The sequence below is a fragment of the Balaenoptera borealis genome (genome assembly GCF_965194805.1).
Source record: "Balaenoptera borealis genome assembly, chromosome: 8".
Taxonomy (NCBI): domain Eukaryota; kingdom Metazoa; phylum Chordata; class Mammalia; order Artiodactyla; family Balaenopteridae; genus Balaenoptera; species Balaenoptera borealis.
This window is the reverse complement of record NC_138865.1, coordinates 57,543,568-57,564,174: the sequence shown is the minus strand read 5'-3', so window position 1 is coordinate 57,564,174 and position 20,607 is coordinate 57,543,568. Positions and strand designations below refer to the sequence as shown.

Below are 20,607 nucleotides of genomic sequence, written 5' to 3'. Positions count from 1 at the left end.
TTGTCCTGTGGTTTTAAGCTAATTGTATACTATTTATCAAATATATGGTGTCAAAGAGATAATTTTTTAAAACCTATTCAGGTATAAGGAAAGTTAGGAAATACGTATACATATGAAAACTGCTATCATTAAACTGTATGATTAAAGATGAGAGATCACTGGTCTCAAAAGAAAACTAAACTGTGGAATTTTTGAGGCTTTTACTAAGTTTGGAAATTAAAAATGAAAATACCTGTTTCTGAGCATGTTCTTCTATCTGTTTATATTATATAGTGAGCATTTCTCATTTGTCCAGAAGGTGGCAGTGTAATATCAACTGCATGTGATGCAGAGGCTAGCTAGAGAATTGGTGTTTCTCCAATTCTCTGTATCTGTGATGTGTTTGTATTGTTACCTTACTGAATACTTAAAATATAGTACAAACACTACTAATTTTATCCATTATCTTATTTAGAAGTTGTGTGACCAAGTTGGTTTATATGTATTTAATCATTAAGCCTCAAGTTTAATTTAGAGTAAAGAGGGCAAGCAGACCTCTTGCTAGTATATTTTTAAGTCTCCTTGTGTGTTGAGCATATTTGTTTTTATTCTAGAGTACATATTGAAGTTTTCTTTTCAAAGACTAGTACCTAATAACTATCTTGTTTAATATATATCAGTTAATACCAGTTAAATTAAACACGTTATTAAGAAAGTTAGAATAAGTAGGAGATTGCTGTTTATTTTTGATTTTGTGGATGTTTTTTCCTTCTTTCCTTTTTCTTCTGAGGGTGGAACAGTGAAAAAATAATTCAAAACCTCTTGATCAGAAGAGCTCCAGCGACTCTCCTTCCCTCCCTCATTTCAAGCAGGAGGATGCTTTTTCTTCTTAACATTCTCCCCCAGTACTCTGAATTAGAGATTTATTTGCAACGAAAAATCAATTAGTCCTAAATTTATTCATGGATTTCAGGTCCAGCGATCAATGCAAGTCCACTCAGTGGGCTCAAGGGGACCCAGTTCATCCCAGTTAATGTGTCTGAAGGGGAATTACCATTGATGCTATTTTTTTCCCTTTAGGTCAGAGATCAGATCTCGCTGTCACGGACTGCGGCAAGTAGGAATGACTTCACCCTGCAGCTACCCAGACTGCACCTGGAGACCTTTGCAATGGAGGGGCTCAAGGGCAGGCCAGAGGTTGTAGCGTGCCAGGTTAGAGTCTAAATTACATTGTTTGCTACCGAGACATGTAGAAAAAGAAATTGCACTAACTGTGGAGAATGGAAGCCTCAAAGTACTGTGACTAACTTGAAGAAGATGCAAATAATTTTTCATTTTTCTTCCGTCATGTAACACTATATTTCACAAATAATTGTGTTTTTTTTCTTTAAAGCCTAGAACTAGCCAATTAAATAATCCAGAAAAGTTTTTTATTTTTTACCAAGGAAAAACGTGCGTTTTATAGCTAAGTGCAGTATTAAAAGAACATACTTTTTGGGCAGCAGAGGACAATAAGACGCTAGGCTGTTATCTCTTTAAGCTAGTCTGAATTTGTAGCTCTTATTGTTTTACAATAAATCACTTTAGATAAAATTATCAGGAGAGATATTTGATATTTTTCAGTGTTAATTCCAAAGTATATCCAACATTTCTCAGGTGGTAATTTAATTTCAGCAAATCTAGAACCTAGGTGCACTTTGCATTGAAAAGTATCTTATACTTCAATGTTTAGTTTTAATGAACTTTGTTATATGTGCCAGCTGGGTTATTTCATTTACAAAACTCAAAGCACCAAATCATAAAACCTCAAATAACTTTAAAATAAACTTAATAAAGATATTTATTTTCAAAAACATATTTATTTTCAGATGCTGCAGCTAGCTTTCTATTCTAGATTACTATTAGGTTATTGTGATCATTTTTCTCCTTAGGGTTAAAAATATTTTTTAATCAGACAAAACAAAATTTAGTATGTATTTTATTTTCCCTTTAATGCCCAATTTCTTTATTAGAAAAATCCATCGACATTATGTAAACTATAGGGAGCCTGGTAATTCAAAAGAGGTTGTCCTTGTTCAATAGCACCCTAGGTTTTTCAATGTATTTAAGAGAAATATCTCTTAAAACTCAGTCCCTTTCACATTTTGAGGTTTAAGATAAACTTTTTCATTCTTCAGTTTATGACCCTGTAAAATTTTAACTTTGTACAAAATTAACGTCAGTCCAAGTGGGGCTATGTTAATTTTTTTCTACATGCTCCATACCCTAATTTAATTTGTTATTAGTACTCAAATTAATGCTCAACAAAGAAAAAAATGCTTGTTGTTTCTTTCATTAGATTGTCCACCAATATATCTAAAACATATGTAATTGTAAAATGAAGCATAAGGCATTTTTATTTTCAGTTATAGGCTAGAATACTGTACCATTATTTAGTACAAGATTAAGATGTACATTTACAATTTGATTATATTTAAAGTACAATATGATTTGAGATTTTTCTAGTGGTTGTAAAGTAATCCTTTGCTTGGTTATCTTAATTCGGGATCTCACAGGGCTTAGTACTTGTCATAATTCACAAATAAAGACTTCCCCCATACTCTAGATTGTGGTGATTTGGAAAAAGACTGCTTCTTAGGAATGCCATTTTTTGAGGCAAAGCATGAACTCTCTAGAGTTCTGACATCTGTGAATAACAGGAAGGAAATGGATGGGCTTGTATTTTAAACTACTATCTTTTCCAAGTTCTAATAAAAATAGTTATGTGGGTTGCCAGATACCTAAACACTTGGGTAAATTTTGTATTGACGTGCTGTAACATGCATTGTAGTTTAGTAATATATGTTTTGGTTTAGTATCCTGTGCAGAGAAGAGCGCATGATTTGGGCCCTAATAGTGTTTCACACACACACACACACACACACACACACACACACACACACAGGCACACAGTTGGTGATATAGAGTACTTTGAGAAGAAAGACACTGTATTAATTGAAGACCTTAATTATAATAATAACTATAATTATAATAATAATAATAAGTGCCATTTTAGTGAGCACTTACTGTGTAACAGGTATCATGCTTAGCTGTTTAAATAAATGATCTCAGTTAATTCTCGCAATGGAGCTGTCAGATAGATGGCATTATTTCCATTTTACAATTGAAAACAACAACTATAGCAGGTAACTCTCCTCAGATCAACAGCAAGTAAATGGTAGGGCCTAGAGTCTGGGTTTAAGTCTGGGTGTATTTGACTGCAAAGCCTGAACTGGTAAAATCTGACAGTAAAAATCTAGATGCCTGTGTTAAATGGTAAGAGTGAAACCTTTGAAATCTACAGTGGAGGTTTTTCTTCCATTTACAAAGTGTACATTATGCATCTGTGTATGATGTAGGTCATAGTTTATGCTGTATTGTAGACAAATGCACAGATACAAAATTTTGTTTCCATTTGACAGGCTAACATTATAGAACTCTACTTTTCACCTTTTTGCAGTTTGTAAATATATATATTTATGCTAAGTGTGGCTCTATATCTAGGAATTCAGTATTTGTTTAGCTTTGTACTGTGTGCTGATGACGCAGACTGCTCAAAGCGCGCACGGCTTTCGATTATGATGAGGGGGGGACCACTATGCAGGATGTGGTAGTGTCTGAATTATTTGGCCAACATATACAACCATCGTTTAGAGCGGTAGGAGCTGAAGTTTTCCTAGACAGCCACTGTCTGTCTTTTCCAAAGGGGCAAGCTTTATTACAGGTATAATCCTTGATGGAAGGAAGACCAATGAGCATGACTGAAAGTTGAAGAGGATGAGTGGATTACCTTATCTCTCTGTACCCAGAAGAGCATGTGACTGATACTCTTCTACAGGAGATAATTCAGTTCACCTAGTCTCTGCGATCTGCTAGCTTTTAGCCCTGATTTCCTTATCTGCAACAAAGTGTAATGCTAACAATTTCTCAGGCTTGTAGTAAGTTTGAATGAGGCAATGCATGTAAAGCAGAGAGCACAGAGCCCAGCACAAAGAAAGCAGACAACGCTTGGTGGCTCTCATTACTGTGACCAGTATGGGAAACATTGTAAAGATGAAGTAAGCAACAGTAGCTTGATTTTATTACCTTTTTTTTTTTTTTTTTTTTTATTTATTTTTGGCTGTGTTGGGTCTTCGCTTCTGTGCGAGGGCTTTCTTTAGTTGTGGCGAGTGGGGGCCACTCTTCATCGCGGTGCGCGGGCCTCTCACTATCGCGGCCTCTCTTGTTGCGGAGCACAGGCTCCAGACGCGCAGGCTCAGTAATTGTGGCTCACGGAGCCAGTTGCTCCGCGGCATGTGGGATCCTCCCAGACCAGGGCTCGAACCCGTGTCCCCCGCATTGGCAGGCAGACTCTCAACCACTGCGCCACCAGGGAAGCCCGATTTTATTACTTTTGAGGGGTGTGTTTGGGTGTTTTTTTTTTTAAAGAAATTGTTACTTAGAATCTTTTCTCTATATCTTTCCATTTGTTTCCTTCAGTCTTCCTTGTTTCTTCAAAAGCTTCAAATAATTTTGATTAAGATCAACTGTAGCTCCCTACTTACTTTTCCTTGTTACCTGATGTTCCAGTGAGGCCATGTCGCCAATGTAACCCCTGTTTAAGCTCCTATGGCAAGTTTAGAACTATTATACCTGGGCTTTTATCTCGTAAATAGCAGCATATTAGTCTACTAGGATACTGGAAAAAAATAAAACACCTAGGTTAGACAAGTTAGCTTTAGCTGAAAAGCGCAGTACAGTGTGAATGCAGAGGACTTTGTAAGAAAAAATATTCTGCCCATACTTTATAAAGATGCCTGTTACTCATCGTCTTACACTTTGAATTGTGTTTTTTCAATAATTATGATATGTGATGCTTTTAATATCTGGAAAATATTAGCAGGCATCCAATAAATGTTTTGCCTCCATTCCCATTCAACAATAAACAACACAGAACAATATCAATATTGATATTATTGAGTGCTTATCCTGTACCAGTTACTGTGCTAAGCACCTTACATTTACTCTCTCATTTAATCCCTGCAACAACCCTATGAATAATAGGTGCTCTGCTTCTATCTGTTTTACAAAGGAAGAAGCTGAAGTTTACTGAGATGAAGTAAATTGCTAAAGGTCACATATCCAGTGAGTAGGGTGACTGGTCCATTCATTCTTTTAATCATGCCTTTCTGCCTTTTTGTAAACCATGGCATAGTGTTTTGTGTGTGTGTGTGTGTGTGTGTGTGTGTGTGTGTGTGTGTTTTAGGGTAGCTGAGAGGAAAAAAGAATAAAGGTAGGGTCTGTCTATAAAATACAATTTCGTTTGTGAGGAGATCATGGCGAGAATAGAAATCCAAAAGAGATTAATGGGGAAAGTTACTTAAACTGTGTATTTCAGCCTCTGCATCTATAAAATGAAAATAATAGAAGTTTCTAACTCAGTGTGACTATTGAATGGGTTAATCCACCTGAAGTGCTTAGAATAGTGACAGGTACATTGTAAACACTCACTATTTATTAGCTCTCCACTAACATGAAAGGTCGTGAGACCAGGAACTTGGTTTTGTTCACTGCTGCATCATCAGAGCGCAGAACCCTGCCTCACATAGAAGAGGCCCTCAGTATGTATGGGTGAATGAATACTTGATTTCAGACACTTGTCAAGGTGACTTAGGAAGCTGCTGTGCCTAAGTTGTGCACGCCTTTAAGAGACTTGGGATCATTTTTTTTTTTTAACTTATAAACCCACTTCATTTAAAAGGAAAAGTCCCCTGGACCATCTCATAAAAGTGTTTAAGGCTTAGTGCACAATAACTATACCTCTGGAAATGTAGTATATTTTATAAATATATGTTTATAAACAGTTCATTAGAAAGGCTTCATCGTGAAACCATTTATTTATGAAGATTTTAAACAAGGGTCTTTACCGTAAATCCAGTAATCCTTTAATCACCCATAACCTACCATGTTATTACAAAGTCCTTACTTGGTATGGTTGTTTGTTATGTGCTATACCCGCAACTTTTGGGATACCACGGTTTTTTACATTTAACTTACTTTCCAGGCATAGAAATTTCTTCCAGCTATTTTGTTGTATTTATAAAGTTAAATCATAAAAGGGCATCTTGAAGGGATTTTTTTTTTTTAATGTAGAGAAGGAACAAATACCTTGTACCTAAGTACCTAAACTGTCAGGGAATAAAAATATCAAGAATCACTCAATAATTTTTTACATGTGTTCCCAGTTACACTGCTTAATGCAGCAGCCTTCTAATTGTTGTATAAGAAATGTCTTCATTTGGGCATAGTTAGAAGTTAAAGAAATGTTAGGGAATTTTACTTGAAATCTTGTATTATGTAGATATTTTCTTCTTCAAGTTATTCCATCCCCATAAGTGAATTTTCAGATCTCTGATTATTTTTTAAAACATGAAAATTAGCCATTTTGAATGGAAATATTGCTAAATATGTAGAATACTAAATATGTAAAATTGCCCAGTTGTCCCTGAAAGACTAGATGACTTCTATTAGTTCTTTAGTTTCCTTTTTAAAGTATGGTTCTTTATTTTCTGATACTAAAAGAAAGTTTTACCTTCTTTTTATAGTTCAGGTCTTCCCTTATTTTCAGATGTCCATTCTCACTGGGTTCCTAATTTACGGAGTTGTCAGGGTTTAGTCTAAGAGTCTCCATGGTGAAGTAAAAAGAATATATTTTGTGACAGCTGTATGTCTCATAGATATTCCTTTTCATTTATTTCTGGGTCCATGACTGTGCTTTGAATGTTTGACATTATTGGAAATCTGACCTTTTTGGTAAGTGGGGTCATTTTTGTAATAAGGTATTGGGAAGATTTTGGGTTATCTAAAGTTGTTATCAGTGAGTGTGCAATTCTCTTTAAATTCTAAAATCAAAATATCTTTTAAATTAAAAAACATAAAATGATTTTAGAATTCACTTGTGGCATCAAAGAGAATGTTGAAATGCTACCTTCTTCAAAGGCTGGAAAGTGCTTCCCAGGGAAGACCTGTTTATTAGGGGAAAACAATTAGCTGGAAAAATCATATAGTTCATCTGAGAATAAAGGCATTTTGATGGGAAAATGCCATCCTTTGTCTCATCTAGCTGCTTGACAGCTGTAATCTCCAGTTCCACAGAATAAAAATTGTGCCAATGAGGAATCTAAATGTCTAGGATTTGAGGCCTACCTCAAGGACGAATATAAGAATTAGTGCATTTGTTTTTCATGTTGACACCAGGAAGAATAAATGGCACTTCCTGAAGTAATGTTGTCAGAGAAAATATTTTTGTTATTTGCTAGTTAAAATTTTAGAATTCTACTCTGAAGATTTGATAATACACAAGCAGACATTAAGTTTCTTCAAAACTTGCTGGTACTAGAGCTGTGAGCAATGCTAAATAAAACAAAATATAAAGAGAAGTAAGATGTTGATGTGTACAGAAGGACTAATTTTAGGATGTGTTGCAAATTGGGACAACAGTGATTAAATAATAGCATAATAGCATTTAAACATTGATTTATAGTCATTGTGAGTTACACCTTGTTGTCCTGAATCTGTATCTTCTCCTAAGGTTTCAGGACGTTTTAGTTTCCATTGACCAGGAAGACTTTGCTAGAAATTTAGCCTCGCCCATCAGTCGTTATTAGAGCAGTTCCGGTATTATCACCTAAGTCCTCTCACCGTCCCTGCCTCCCTTCCTCCTCCCTTCCCTTCCTCTGCCTATTTGATTTGCTTTTTTTTTTTTTTTTTTTTTTTGGTGGTGATGATGGTGGTGGTGGAGGGCATAGGGGGATGCATCAAACAGAATTTTAGGGCAGAATCTTGAGAGTAAAAATGTAGAATTATGCTTTTTGGTCCAGATATTTTACCAGGTGATATATGCTACCATTATTTTCTTAATCCCCATATTTTATTTCAAAAGACTTGTAAAAAAAATGTATTTTTCTTTGTATCTGTCGTTAAAACATAATCTTGGGCATTAAGTGATAGCTAAGATTTCTAAAAAAGAAAAAAATCTCTTAAGTCTAGGTGTGCTAAATAGTTTTTTTTTTTAAATGTTTAGCTGATGGGACATTTTACATCTTGCATCATGGGTTTTTTTTTTTTTAATTATTATTATTATTTTATTTATTTATTTATTTATTTACTTATGGCTGTGTTGGGTCTTCGTTTCTGTGTGAGGGCTTTCTCCAGTTGCAGCGAGCAGGGGCCACTCTTCATCGCGGTGCGCGGGCATCTCACTATAGCGGCCTCTCTTGTTGCAGGGCACAGGCTCCAGACGCGCAGGCTCAGTAGTTGTGGCTCACGGGCCTAGTTGCTCCGTGGCATGTGGGATCTTCCCAGACCAGGGCTCGAACCCATGTCCCCTGCATTGGCAGGCAGATTCTCAACCACTGCGCCACCAGGGAAGCCCTGCATCATGGGTTTTATTTCAGGTTAGTGGTGGTCTGAAACAACAGTTTTGTTTTGTTTTTTTTCCTGTTGGGACTTTAATCTCTCTTTGCCTTTTGAAAATGACAGGATGACATATGAGGGCAAGGAAATGCATCTGTATAAAGCTTCTGCTACACAGAATCTTACACTGAAGAATTTAGTGACTCCCTACTCCTTAACTCAGCTGAAAATATTCACGAATTATTCCCTGTGGGAGTGACCTGGCATCAGTGATCTGAACTGACACTAAGTAAAATCTGGTAGGAATTATTTAAAATAAAGTCTTTTTTTTCTAGTTTTTAAAAATCATTTCTTCCTTTGTTTATTATAAGGAAGAATAATTTGGAAGAAAATAAAGCCATAGCAGAGTCACTATCACAGAAGGTTGAAGAGGTTATACAACTTTACCAGAAAGTAATAGGATTAGCCACAGAACAGATGGAATCCTTTACCTGTAGACACAAATCACACAGGTAACAGGAATTCTCATTATTTTATCCAGTTGTTGTCTTTTTCTCACGGAAAACAACATTGTCCTTTCTTGTGAAGGATGAATATGAATTATCGTCCTTGTGGTGCTGAGTGCAACTGGAGTTTTATCCTAGAATCACTGTCTATGAGCTTTCGGCCCTTAATTCTTCTGGTGCATCACCTTGTCATCTGTAACATGAAGATGACGATACTTGCCCTGTTGCATCTTGGGACAGTTGTGAGGATCACATGACGTGGATGAAAAAACTTTGGAAATTAAACAGCACTAATAGGTAGTTTTTAAATTGTTTTCCTTTAAATATTTGGCTTATAAACATTCCTTGATCAGGTGTAGACTCACTTAGTTTTCAATCTCAGGTTGACATTTTTGCCCTTCTAAAAGAAAAGCAAGTAAATCAGATGATAGGGGAGTTGGCAACCATGAATCTGTGCAATTTTCTGAATGTCATTGAGTTTGCTGGAAACATTATGTTGATCAGAATGGGAATTTGGAAGAGAGAAAATAACTCTTGTCTGCTGGGGAAAGAGGCAAGCAATGTAGTATTGGAGAAAGCCTACGTGGAGAGTCAGAATGCCTGGATTGAAGTCCCGGCTCTGTAATGTAACCACCTTGGCAGGTCACTCAACAGCCCTGAGCCCCCTATTTCCTCATTTTTAAATGGAGGTGGTGAAGCCTGTCTTACTTTCACTCACAGGGTTGTGGGGAGATCAGGTTAGATAATGTAATGTGGGGAGATCAAAAGAGATAAGGTGCTTTTTATATCATAAAATGCTAAATTAATATAAATTATGTTGGACTGAACTGCAAACAGGCCTGTGTTTCAGGAAAAGTAACCTAAGTACGTTAAGGAATGTTTTAGTGTTTTGACTCTTGGAGACTTTTGACTGATGACCTGTTTGATACAGGTTTCACTTTAGTAGCAACATGTGCAATAAAAAGAACAAAATGTTCCACAACTCTAGTGTTTTCTTATAGCTCAGTATAAAGCCATTGCTAACACTTTGGTGAATGCCCACCATATACTTCTATTTGAATAATTATTTTTTAAAGTAATTAAAGCATTACTACTGTGTTCATATGTCCTTTTAACTCATTTTGTTGCCTTTATTTATACCATTTGATTTTTTTTTTTTTTGGACTTCAAATTCCAACTCTGAAAAGGTGACAATATTTGCCTGTATGTGAAATGTTTGAGACACACCTAGTTGAAAACAAAGAAACAAAAGCACAAAACATATGAAAGTACAGAGCATTTTTTTTTTTAGTTACAATTTTCAGTTCTAGGTAGCTCAAAGCAGAAAAGCTGCTGAATGATATGAACATCATTTCTTTGCCATTAATGTTAAGAGGCAAAAACTAAATCCCAAACTTGACCCTTTCTCTATCTTTTTTTTTTTTTTTTCATTTTTGAAGCCTATTTAAGTATAACCCTACTCAATAATACCTTTTAATGCTTATTATTGAGAGAATGAAGCCTGTGAGCACTTGAACTTTCAAGGGCTACAACAGAATTGCTCTTCATTTTAGCTACTTGGACAAAAAACAGTGTTTGATGGACTGCCTAGGTGAAGACCTGGGAAAGGAAGGGTTATGTACAAATTGAGTGAGTTTATTATGGCTTAGTGATTTGCTGATTGATTTCATTTGCTGTCAGTTAAGGCTCTCTTAATGTCAGTTTTCTTTGCATAATGCCTTGAAATAAAGACCAATGAAGTTCTTCAGATTGATGCCGCTTATATAAACTGACCCTGATTTGCCCTATTCCACATGACAATTTAAGTGACAGCATTTAGAGGAAAATACAGCAATGAATATGCAACTTAAGGATTAAGGGAAATGCAGTAAATCATTCAGTCTAAAACTAGGTACAAAAGTAATTTCTTGTAATGATTCCACAGATGCCTTAAGTTTTATTAAATAGACTATTATGAGTCACAAGAGTGTATGTGTGTGTGTGGTGGGGGGGGGTGTGTAGGTAGAGACAGAAGACAGACAGAGGGACAGAAAGAGACAGAGGATTGAATTGAAATAGAGAACTAAAAGTGATCTTAAATCTTTTCAAATTATAGTAAATCTTCCTCTCCCCACTTACTTAAACTTGGAGTTGTCAGAATCATGGTTTAAAAAATATTTTATCTGAGGTTGTATAAGTGCTGTATATTAAGTGACCAATGAAACATAGGGTAATTTTGAAGCTTTAAATGCTTTTCAGTTTCAGAGCCTTCTAGTAAAGTGCTAATAGCTTCTTTTTTTTTCTTTCAATGGCCAAAAATTTCATAGTGCTGATTAAAAAGAGGTGTAACTTTTGTGGGGAAGACTAACTTAAGAAGTAACTCGCTGAGGAAACTGTGAAATACTCATATCTTAATATCTCTTCTGAGTGAGGGCTATTTCACCCCACAGCCCCCAGGTAGATTTTCTCTGTGGAGTGTATGACATTGCTTCTGTGTTGCAGAGCAATATTTTTGTCCAGAGTATATTTTATAATGCATATGAATCACAATGAACCTGACTTGGTGTAACTTCATTAGGATTAAAAGGGCAACATAGAAAACAGAGCACTAAGGTGAAGAAAGCTCCTGGGTTCTGTGCCAGTGGTAGGAGGTTTAGCAAAGCGGCATATCATAAGCCTAAGTGATATCTGTGCCATATTTAAAAGAGGCCCACATTGTATATTTGCAAATAAGGCTTAAAAAGTCCTCAAACCTTAGGTCTTTGGTTGAATGATTATCTGGTAGAATGATTTACCTACAACATGTAAAACTTAGAAGAAGAAACTCCATGTTTTTAATCCTTCTAAAATTGAGAAGGAAATCATGATTAAAATAAAATATGCAGCTTCACCTTATATATTTATTAAGTTATGTCATGGGAAAAAATAGAAAAAAAGAATCTTTATGAGACACTTAGCATGGGGACTTACACAAAGCCCTCAAAAGATAGCAGTTAAGATGATTACTACTGAGACAGTGTGTGTGAATTGAGGAATGTTATGATTCTTCCTCAAGTGAGAAGGGATTCTTTGAAAGTTTTGGGTGTCTCACGTTATTACCAAGTTTTTGATTACAGCACATGAAGAGGTTAAATGATTTCCCTTTAGCACTGAGTGGTAGGTAGCAATAAAATGCTCTGAAAACTGGTAACTCGGAGGCAAAACTTGACCTGAACTAATTTTGTGACAAAGCCTGAGAAGAGCTGTGGCTCAGCTTATTCCCCTCAGTGTGATCATTCCAAGGTTTTGCTGTAGAATGTATTTGATTAGACTGTGTTGCCCCACATCCCAACTAGAGTGTTAATATACGGTATATGCTCCATACTTCCAAAATCCAAACAATCCCAAGCTCCAAAACACATCTCGGTCCGAGGTTTCAGATTGGGATTGTGGGAACTGTATCAACATTATAAAACATTTCCCACCAAAATAACACATATTACTGCTTCAATGCAAGACTTGTGTTTTTCTTATAGTGAGGCACATTCAGCCCGTGGCATGTATTCTTGAGTGAAATTTGAATTTAATATCTAGTATGTCGTGCTTTATGTTTTGAGCCTTAAAGGAATCATGTGTAGTTTGTGTCCCCTAAAAACTCAGAGACTTCAACAATTGTGTTACAGGCTAATCAGATATGGCTCTAATAGGCTTTACTTTGCGCAAGTCTGATCATGTTTGGAAACTAAAGGCACGTTTCAGTTCCATGTGAATAGGAGTCTCCTGAGACATTCTTTCAAGGCCCCTTCCTTTTTGTATTCTGAAAGCGGAATGGGTGAAATTCCTGGTCACATAAACTGCTTATCTTTTCTTGCATATCCTTCTAATTTGTTCCCACTGGGTAAGGTAATGCAGACTCTTGAAGGGTCTGAAGAAACCAGCTTTCCTAGAGTCTAGGCACACTCTGGTAACTGGGAGCGAGGAGTCTTAGCAACCAGGATGGCCTTTGTTGTTTTGTTTTTTAATCTATTTATTTATTTATTTTTGGCTGTGTTGGGTCTTCATTGCTGCGTGCAGGCTTTCTCTCGTTGCGGCGAGCGGGGCCTGCACTTCATTGCGGTGCGTGGGCTTCTCATTGCGGTGGCTTCTCTTGTTGTGGAGCACGGGCTCTAGGCGCGCGGGCTTCAGTACTTGTGGGACGTGGGCTCAGTAGTTGTGGCTCCCGGGCTTAGTTGCTCCACGGAATGCGTGATCCTCCCAGACCGGGGCTTGAACCCGTGTCCCCTGCATTGGCAGGTGGATTCTTAACCACTGCGCCATCAGGGAAGCCCCCGGGGTGGCCTTTGAGTCAAAGTTATCTAATTATTCTAGAGGGAATATGGAAATATCATTTGAGAGTATTTATTGATTTATTGGATTGGTTATAGCTTTATTTTTTATTTTTTCTAGTTTTATTGAGATATAATTGACATACAGCACTGTATAAGTTTAAGGTGTACAGCATAATTTGACTTACATGTAGTGTTGTGAAACGATTGCCGCAATTAGTTTAGTTAACATCCATCATCTCATATACAAAAAGAAAAAAGAAAAAAAAAAGTTTTTCTCCTTGTGATGAGAACTTGGGGTTTACTCTCTTGACAACTTTCAAATCTACCACACAGCAATGTTAACTATAGTCATCATGTTGTACATTACATCCCTAGAACTTACTTACCTTATACCTGGAAGTTTGTATCTTTTGACCACCCTACCTTCATCTAGTCCCCTTTCTCCTCACCTCCTACCTCTGGTAACCATAAATCTGATCTCTTTTTTCCTGAGTTTTAAAAAAAATTCCTCATTTAAGTGAGATCAGACAGTATTTGTGTTTCTCTGTCTGACTTATTTCACTTAGCATATTACCCTCAAGGTCCATCCATGTTGTCACAAATGGCAGGAGTTTCTTTTTGTTTTTGTAATGGCTGATATATATATATATATACACACACACACATATACACACACACACACACACACATACATATATACATATATATAAAGACTTCTTTATCCATTCATCTGTTGATCAACACTTAGTTTGTTTTCATGTCTTGGCTATTGTAAATAATGCTGCTGTGAACATAGGGGTGCAGATATCTCTTTGACATAGTGTTTTTGTTTCTTTCGGATATGGTCCCAGAAGTGGAATTGCTGGATCATTTTTCATTTTGGGGGGAACCTTTATACTGTTTTCCATAGTTGCTGTACCAATTTACAATCCCACTGACAGTGCACAAGGGTTTCCTTTTCTCCACACCCTCACCAGCATTTGCTCTCTTTTGTCTTTTTGATTTGATGATAACTGTTCTAAAAGGTATGAGGTGATATCTCATTGTGGCTTTGATTCGCACTTCCCTCTTGACTAGTGATGTTGAGTACCTTTTCATGTGCCTGTTGGCCATTTGTATGTGTTTTTGGAAAAATTCTATTCAGATCCTTTGCCCATTTTTAATTGGAATATTTGTTTTTATGCTACTGAGTTGTATGAGTTCTTTACATATTTTTGAGAGTATTTAGAGACCAATTCAAACCAGTAAATTGGCTTTAAACAATAAAATGGTCAGCTCTTTCAATCATATAGATTTGGGTATGGCTAACATCATCCAATGATGTATTGAGCACCTGCCAAGAACAAGGCATTGTGCTGTGCTCTGGGATACAGGGGTGACTCAAAAATCTTTCTAGAGGGAATATGAAATTTGAGATTGAAATGAGAGGGAAAAAATGATTGCTGTAGGAGAGACATAGATAAAGTCCCAAGCCTGCGCTTTAGAGGAGAATGAAATTTGTTCTTGCTGGGAAGATTAGGAGAGGCTTCATAGAGGAGGTGGCATTTGAGTGGGCCTTGAAGGTTATGCAGTTAAAAATCCCCTTTCATGTAAAATGTTACTGTCAGGAAATACAGATGGGAAATATCTGGAGTTTGAGCCGGAGCTGCTCGGTAGCTCTGCAGCAGTGACATCTATGGGATTGTCTCATCTGCAAACAAGGGTAGAACTAAATGATTGGTAGGATTCTTTTCAGTTAATTAAGCTCAGTGGTGTTGTGAATAAATTATGGTCTCTGCTGGATTTCTTATTGTTTGTTCCTTCATAATGTACAAAAAATAAAGTCATTGATTTAGTTGAAATCAGAAAGCACCTTAGAAGCAATTTGTCCTTAAAACAATATAGTAACTATTTTTTCGGAGTGATATAGTTTAATATACTTCAATGAATTTTGTCATAGAATAGAAATTTTAGGAGTTATTCAAGGCTGATAACCCTGACTGAAGCATGTAGATTCCCAAACCAATTTGATATATATGAGAATCAGAATGGGATCATGGTAGTAAAAGATTAGCTCTTAATAAAGAGCTCATAAAATTTTTTCTCTCTCTCTTTACTGATTGCTTTTCTTTAGGTATATTGAAAATTGTTCATATTGCATTTAATTAAACCACAAACAAGTGCATTGAATTCTTATAATTCCAACTAAATGGCTTTTTAGCATCTTCGTACAAATTGATGTAAAGACACTAATGGATGTCCTTTGCTGAGATTCATAAAGCTAACAGTTTTATGTGAAAGGAGGAAAGATAAGTGTTCAACATTGTGTGTGTGTGTGTGTGTGTGTGTGTTAACGTATTTACTCTTTATCAGTAGCTTAGATCAAGTGCACTTTCTGAAAGCTGTTGGTTTTGAGATACTGGATTGGGCAGTTTTTCTTTGGTCGTGAGCATCTAGCTCTCAGCCCTGTAAGTAATTTATTTCTATAACTTTTCTTTTTGTATTAACACCACTCCTTAAAAAAATTGCATACTGAACCCACAAAAGATCAAAATTAGGATGTGTTTTTGTTACACTGCTCAAATTTGATTAAAGCTGTTGGATCTTTGTAGGTTGATTCTGGAACAGACAAATGGGGAGTGCTAGTTATCACTTTGGTCTCCAAAAAGCGTCAATCAGAGAGAGATTATTGGAATATAAGGTGCCCTTTGTTAAGCTCCAAATAGCTTTTGAATTTGGATAAATAGGCACTCTCAATATTGTCCACATTATTACAGAAATTGAAGGTCTACCTCTAAACTGAAGAACCATACCATCTTACATGTAGTTAATTCAGTCAGTCTTAACAAGTAAGTATGGAATTCCTGCTCTGTATCCAGCCCTGTGCTTGACAGATGACTGAAATGACAGAGGATGAATGTGCATTCAGGGAGGAGGAGTTTAAAAAAAAAGAACCCCAAATGTTAGTTCCTAATACAAGAGGAACAAAACAAGCACTAATACGGGGACTGTCAAGGGCCCACATGCAGGCTCTGAGCCTTTGTGGAGTGTGAAGATCGGGAAAGGGCCTGAATGTATCGCTAACCTTGTTTTACATCCTCCTCAAAAACAGTGTTTTAAACAAGAGTTCTGTCTTTTTGGAGGAGATAATCTCCTCTATTAGTGTTTTATCCACTCAGTTTCAGTATGAAAGTTTAAAATGTATTATTGCCCCAACTTAACAAATGGGAATCAGCACTTGCCTCCTCTCTTCACATACAGCTAAATGGCTTCCCATCACCCTTAAAATAAACTCCAACCGTCTCATGTTGCTTTTGGGCTCTTCACGACCTGGGCCTGACTCTGCAACTTCCATCTCCCAATGCTCTCCGCCTCACTCACTGAGTCTATAGCAATGAATGTGTAGCAATACTGGCCTTTTTGCTGTAACTGAACACAGCAGGCACAGTCCCATTTCGGAGGCCTTGTGCTTGCTGGTCCCTTTACTTGGTGTGCCTCACACCAGATCTTCATGAGGCTCAGTCCTTCACTTCATTCATGTTTTTGTCTCAATGTCATCTCATGGACGCCTTCTCTCATCACTAACTAAACTAGCCTCCCTTCCCCCTTCACACTTTATAGCCCTGACCCTGCTTTATTTTCCTCCATAGCACATGACCTAATGTATTTGTCTGTTATCCTCCCCTAACTAGAATATAAGACCCATGAGAGCAGGGCTTGGTCTTTAGCACTGTATTTTCAGCACCTGGGACATAATAGGTGCTCAATAATATTGGTTGAATACATTAACTAATGAACTGGAGTTTTCTCTACTGTGAGCTTTTTCAGAGGCAGAGCTGTGTGCATATAAAAGAAAGGAGCAAGGAGCCTGGAATCAGATGAACTCCTGATTTGCAGTTGTGCCACTTGTTAGCAATGTGCCCTTAAGAAAGTTATTTATGGACTCTGAGCATCAGTAGTTTTATATGTAAAATTGTGCTAAGTAATTCCTGTTTTGCAAGGACAGTGTAAAGATTAGAGATTATGCATGTTTGCCACAGAAAATAGACCATGCTTAGATTTTCATATACTTTATTTAATATAGCAAGAAAATGCCCTTCTTTTTCATGAGGAGTCTAAATTATCCTGCAAAGGTGTATCTATTACTTGATAAGAATTAGAGAATAGTCAAAGTAACAGTGATCTCCAAGGAATATACTCTTAGTTATCAAAAGTTTATATAAACATTTCCACATATCTGTGCCAGATGTTATGGTTTTAACATTTGGACAAAGCCAGACTTCCTGAATTCCAGCTCACACCATTACATTAAATCAAAATATTCCTTTTTACACTCATACCATACTAAGTCTTATCTATATGTCAATAGAATCTAAAGCAGGCTAATAAATCTCCATGGTAAAACTCACAATGATGTCAAGACATAGTAGGTTCCCAAGAAATGGTAACTATAATAATATATATATTTTTTCTGATGGAGAGCTAAAGTAGTGAAGTTAAGTTTCTTCATGGTTTCCTGTGACCCACAATTATTTCTGTGTTACTCACTAACTAAACTATTCTCAGTTTGTCAGGCCTTGTTTTGCAACACATTAATAAATTCTATAATTTACCTATGTAATGAGCATTTTGTATATTACTTAAAATTTTAAGTCCCTAAGGTAAGGGAATTTATTGTTGCTACTACTATTATAGTCCTTATTATTATTATTATAATATTATGGACATATATATTATTATATGTCCATATGCAGTAGTTTCCAAGAGGAACTTTATTTCATTCTCTGATTATTTTGATGATCTCTTTTTCATATTCTTACAGGAAACCAACATGTCATTTCTTATCCTTTTGGTCTTTCTTTACATTAACTTTTAGCGTAATAAGAGTAGTAATCACCATCAATCTAGATGCTGCATTTAGCCTCAAATTGGCCTTAATTCAATTCGGGTTGGAAATAAAATATTTGAAAAAGAATTGGTCTTGTTTTTGGCACATTTAAGTTGTATATGCCATGGTTGAGTGGAGGCCAGAAAAGAAGTTGAGAGTCTAAACACGATACAAAGAAAACACCATTAAAAAAAATCGGCTGCAAAAGTATTCTGCAACTCTGCTGAATATGGTTTCCCATGAGGCTCCTTCTCATACCTGAAAAGCTACAATATTTACACCCTTCAAAGTGGTGCCAGTAAAAATTTTGAGTGTTGGGGTAAGTCAAGTCCAGGGCCCTTTCAAATGGCGAAAAGGAGAAAATGAACTTTGATTCTCTTTTTCTTATATAAAATAACACCAACAAAAACATACCTGAACTATATGCAACACCACATTAAGTCAATTTATGCTGTTTGTCTTTAGTTGTGCTTGACTTAAGGAGGTTGTGCATTTGCAAAAAAAATTTTTTTCTTCTACTTAATTACTTGATGCATTTACTATCCTTATCATTGTCACCATCATCACTAAAAAGCATTTCAGTATCTGTGTGCATATTGCATTAAGTATCTAGTTACACATGATTTTAACCATTCCCTCTACTAAATAAATAGGGGTACACAATCTTAAGTGGATATCAGTGCCCCAGACCAGTCTCAAAGGAAACATAGTAATTCCAGTACATGCACACAAACCCCTAGCACATTGACGGTCAAAAGTAGGCTCCCCAGGAATGGGAAAACATCTTGTATGAGACAGAGGGGGAAGAAAACCGGGTTTACCAAAATTCTAGTTTCTACATAAAGGAAAGGTCATTTTTCTGCGGGGAAGATTTTCAGATATGGCAAGATAAAGGCCTCCCCCCAGTCTTAGTACGAAAAATGAAAATATAATTCCTTGGAATCCCTTTCCTTCTGTACATATATCTAATATGCCTAGATCTCATTCAGAATGAGAATTTGAGTCATGAGCTAATCCTGTGTGGGTGGGATTTGGGATATCACTGTCTTATTTTGCTTGTAAAGTCCCTTACTGATGTTATTGGATCCTTAAGTCAGGCTGCTGAGAGATGCACAGCACATTGTCATTTTATGTATATAAGTCAACTAAACTCACTAGAAGTTGTTTTCCAAATTTTCTCTTTTTTTCAAAGTAATCTTCTATTGTGTGGATAATAGGAAAGTTGCCATAATTTGTAATCGTAATTGTTTTCTCATTAAAATAATCCCACAACCTTCTTTCATATTACATTTTTCTAGGATCAAAAGATGCTTTGGGGGAAGTATAGAAATTATGTGACATATTTGGATAGTATAGAGATTCATTAATTTGTTAGAAATGTTTATTGAACTCATTCTACAGAATGAATGAAGTCCCCAAGAAAATATCATCTGAAGTTCTTTTGCTTGAAATAAATATTTCCATTACATAAGCAAAAATTGGTAGCTCAGAATCAATGTAGTATAATAATTATTAATGAGTTTGAGATCTTTGAAAATCTTGGTTTCATAGCAAAATTCAAGAGGGCTTTGCTTTTGTACCCTTTTCAGTCAGTAGAGGAGAAAACATGAATTAAATTGACAAAAATGAGTGTTGTGATTGACTATCTGCATAATTTTGTGAAACTTGGAAAGCCTAGATTAATTCTGCTGATTTAACTGAGAAACTTTGTATGATAGATAGCCAAAACAAACAAAGCAAAAAAACACTAAACCAGTCCAAAGCAAACTGGAAAGCTTGCAACACATGGGATAAGCATGGGCTTTGGAATTGGACAGACATGGATTCGAAACCTAGTTCCTTTCTTTATTAGCTAGGGGACCTTGCATAATGTACTTTGCATCGCTGAGCCTTAGTTTCTTGTTCTGTAAAATAGAGATGATAATGAGTCCTACAGGCTTATTGCCAGAATTGGAAAAATATGCAAAGTTCATAATGTGGTGTCTGGCACATAGTAATCGTTGTTGTTAAAACTGGGGTTCTGGTAAGCCTTGGAGAATGGGACTCTAGAGGAAGTGAGAGCACCTTGGGCAAAGATTTGGTCAAGCCTAGGCTTTACTGACTCCCATACATTCCAACGCGTTTGGTGATTCTGGTGGTAGAGCGTGGGTTCACCTCCCTCTTTGGGCTACTCTGAGGCAGATGTGGGGTTGACTCTGAGTGGAGAGTTGGGCTGAGTGCATATTGTACTGAGTCAGATTGCACTGACTTCTTTGATGGCTCAGGCTCTACTATGGCTCCTTCTGGCACTGCTTTGCCAGTCAGTGAGCAAATATAGACAGTTGTCTGACACTCTGTCAGGTTGAGTGTGATAAGCTAGGTTGTTTAATCCAAGTATCTGTATAAAGGAGTCTCTAGGAGTTAGGGGCAGGAGACAGGTTAGTCTAGTCCAGGCCTTTGCCAGATAAATAACTACCATTTAAACTTCAAAAAAAGTTTATTTGTTTCTAAAATATATGTAGATATGTATATATATATCCTCTTTTTAGTTAAATGT

The 20,607-nt window shown here is 36.4% G+C and overlaps 1 protein-coding gene across 25 annotated transcripts in view; it reads left to right on the top strand.

Annotated features, from left to right (window-relative positions):
• Positions 1 to 20,607, top strand: part of CCDC171 (coiled-coil domain containing 171) — a 379,181-nt gene that overhangs the window by 289,413 nt on the left and 69,161 nt on the right. For 24 of the 25 annotated variants that reach the window (XR_014247354.1, XM_082401590.1, XM_082401606.1 and 21 more), the window contains one exon: positions 1,060 to 1,191. The exons of the other annotated variant lie outside the window; for it this stretch is intronic. Coding sequence is in view for 23 of the 24 variants with exons in the window: in XM_082401590.1 (XP_082257716.1) it covers positions 1,060 to 1,191 (132 nt within the window). In the remaining variant the exon portion in view is untranslated. The remainder of the gene's footprint in view (positions 1 to 1,059; positions 1,192 to 20,607) is intronic. 25 annotated transcript variants of the gene reach the window in all.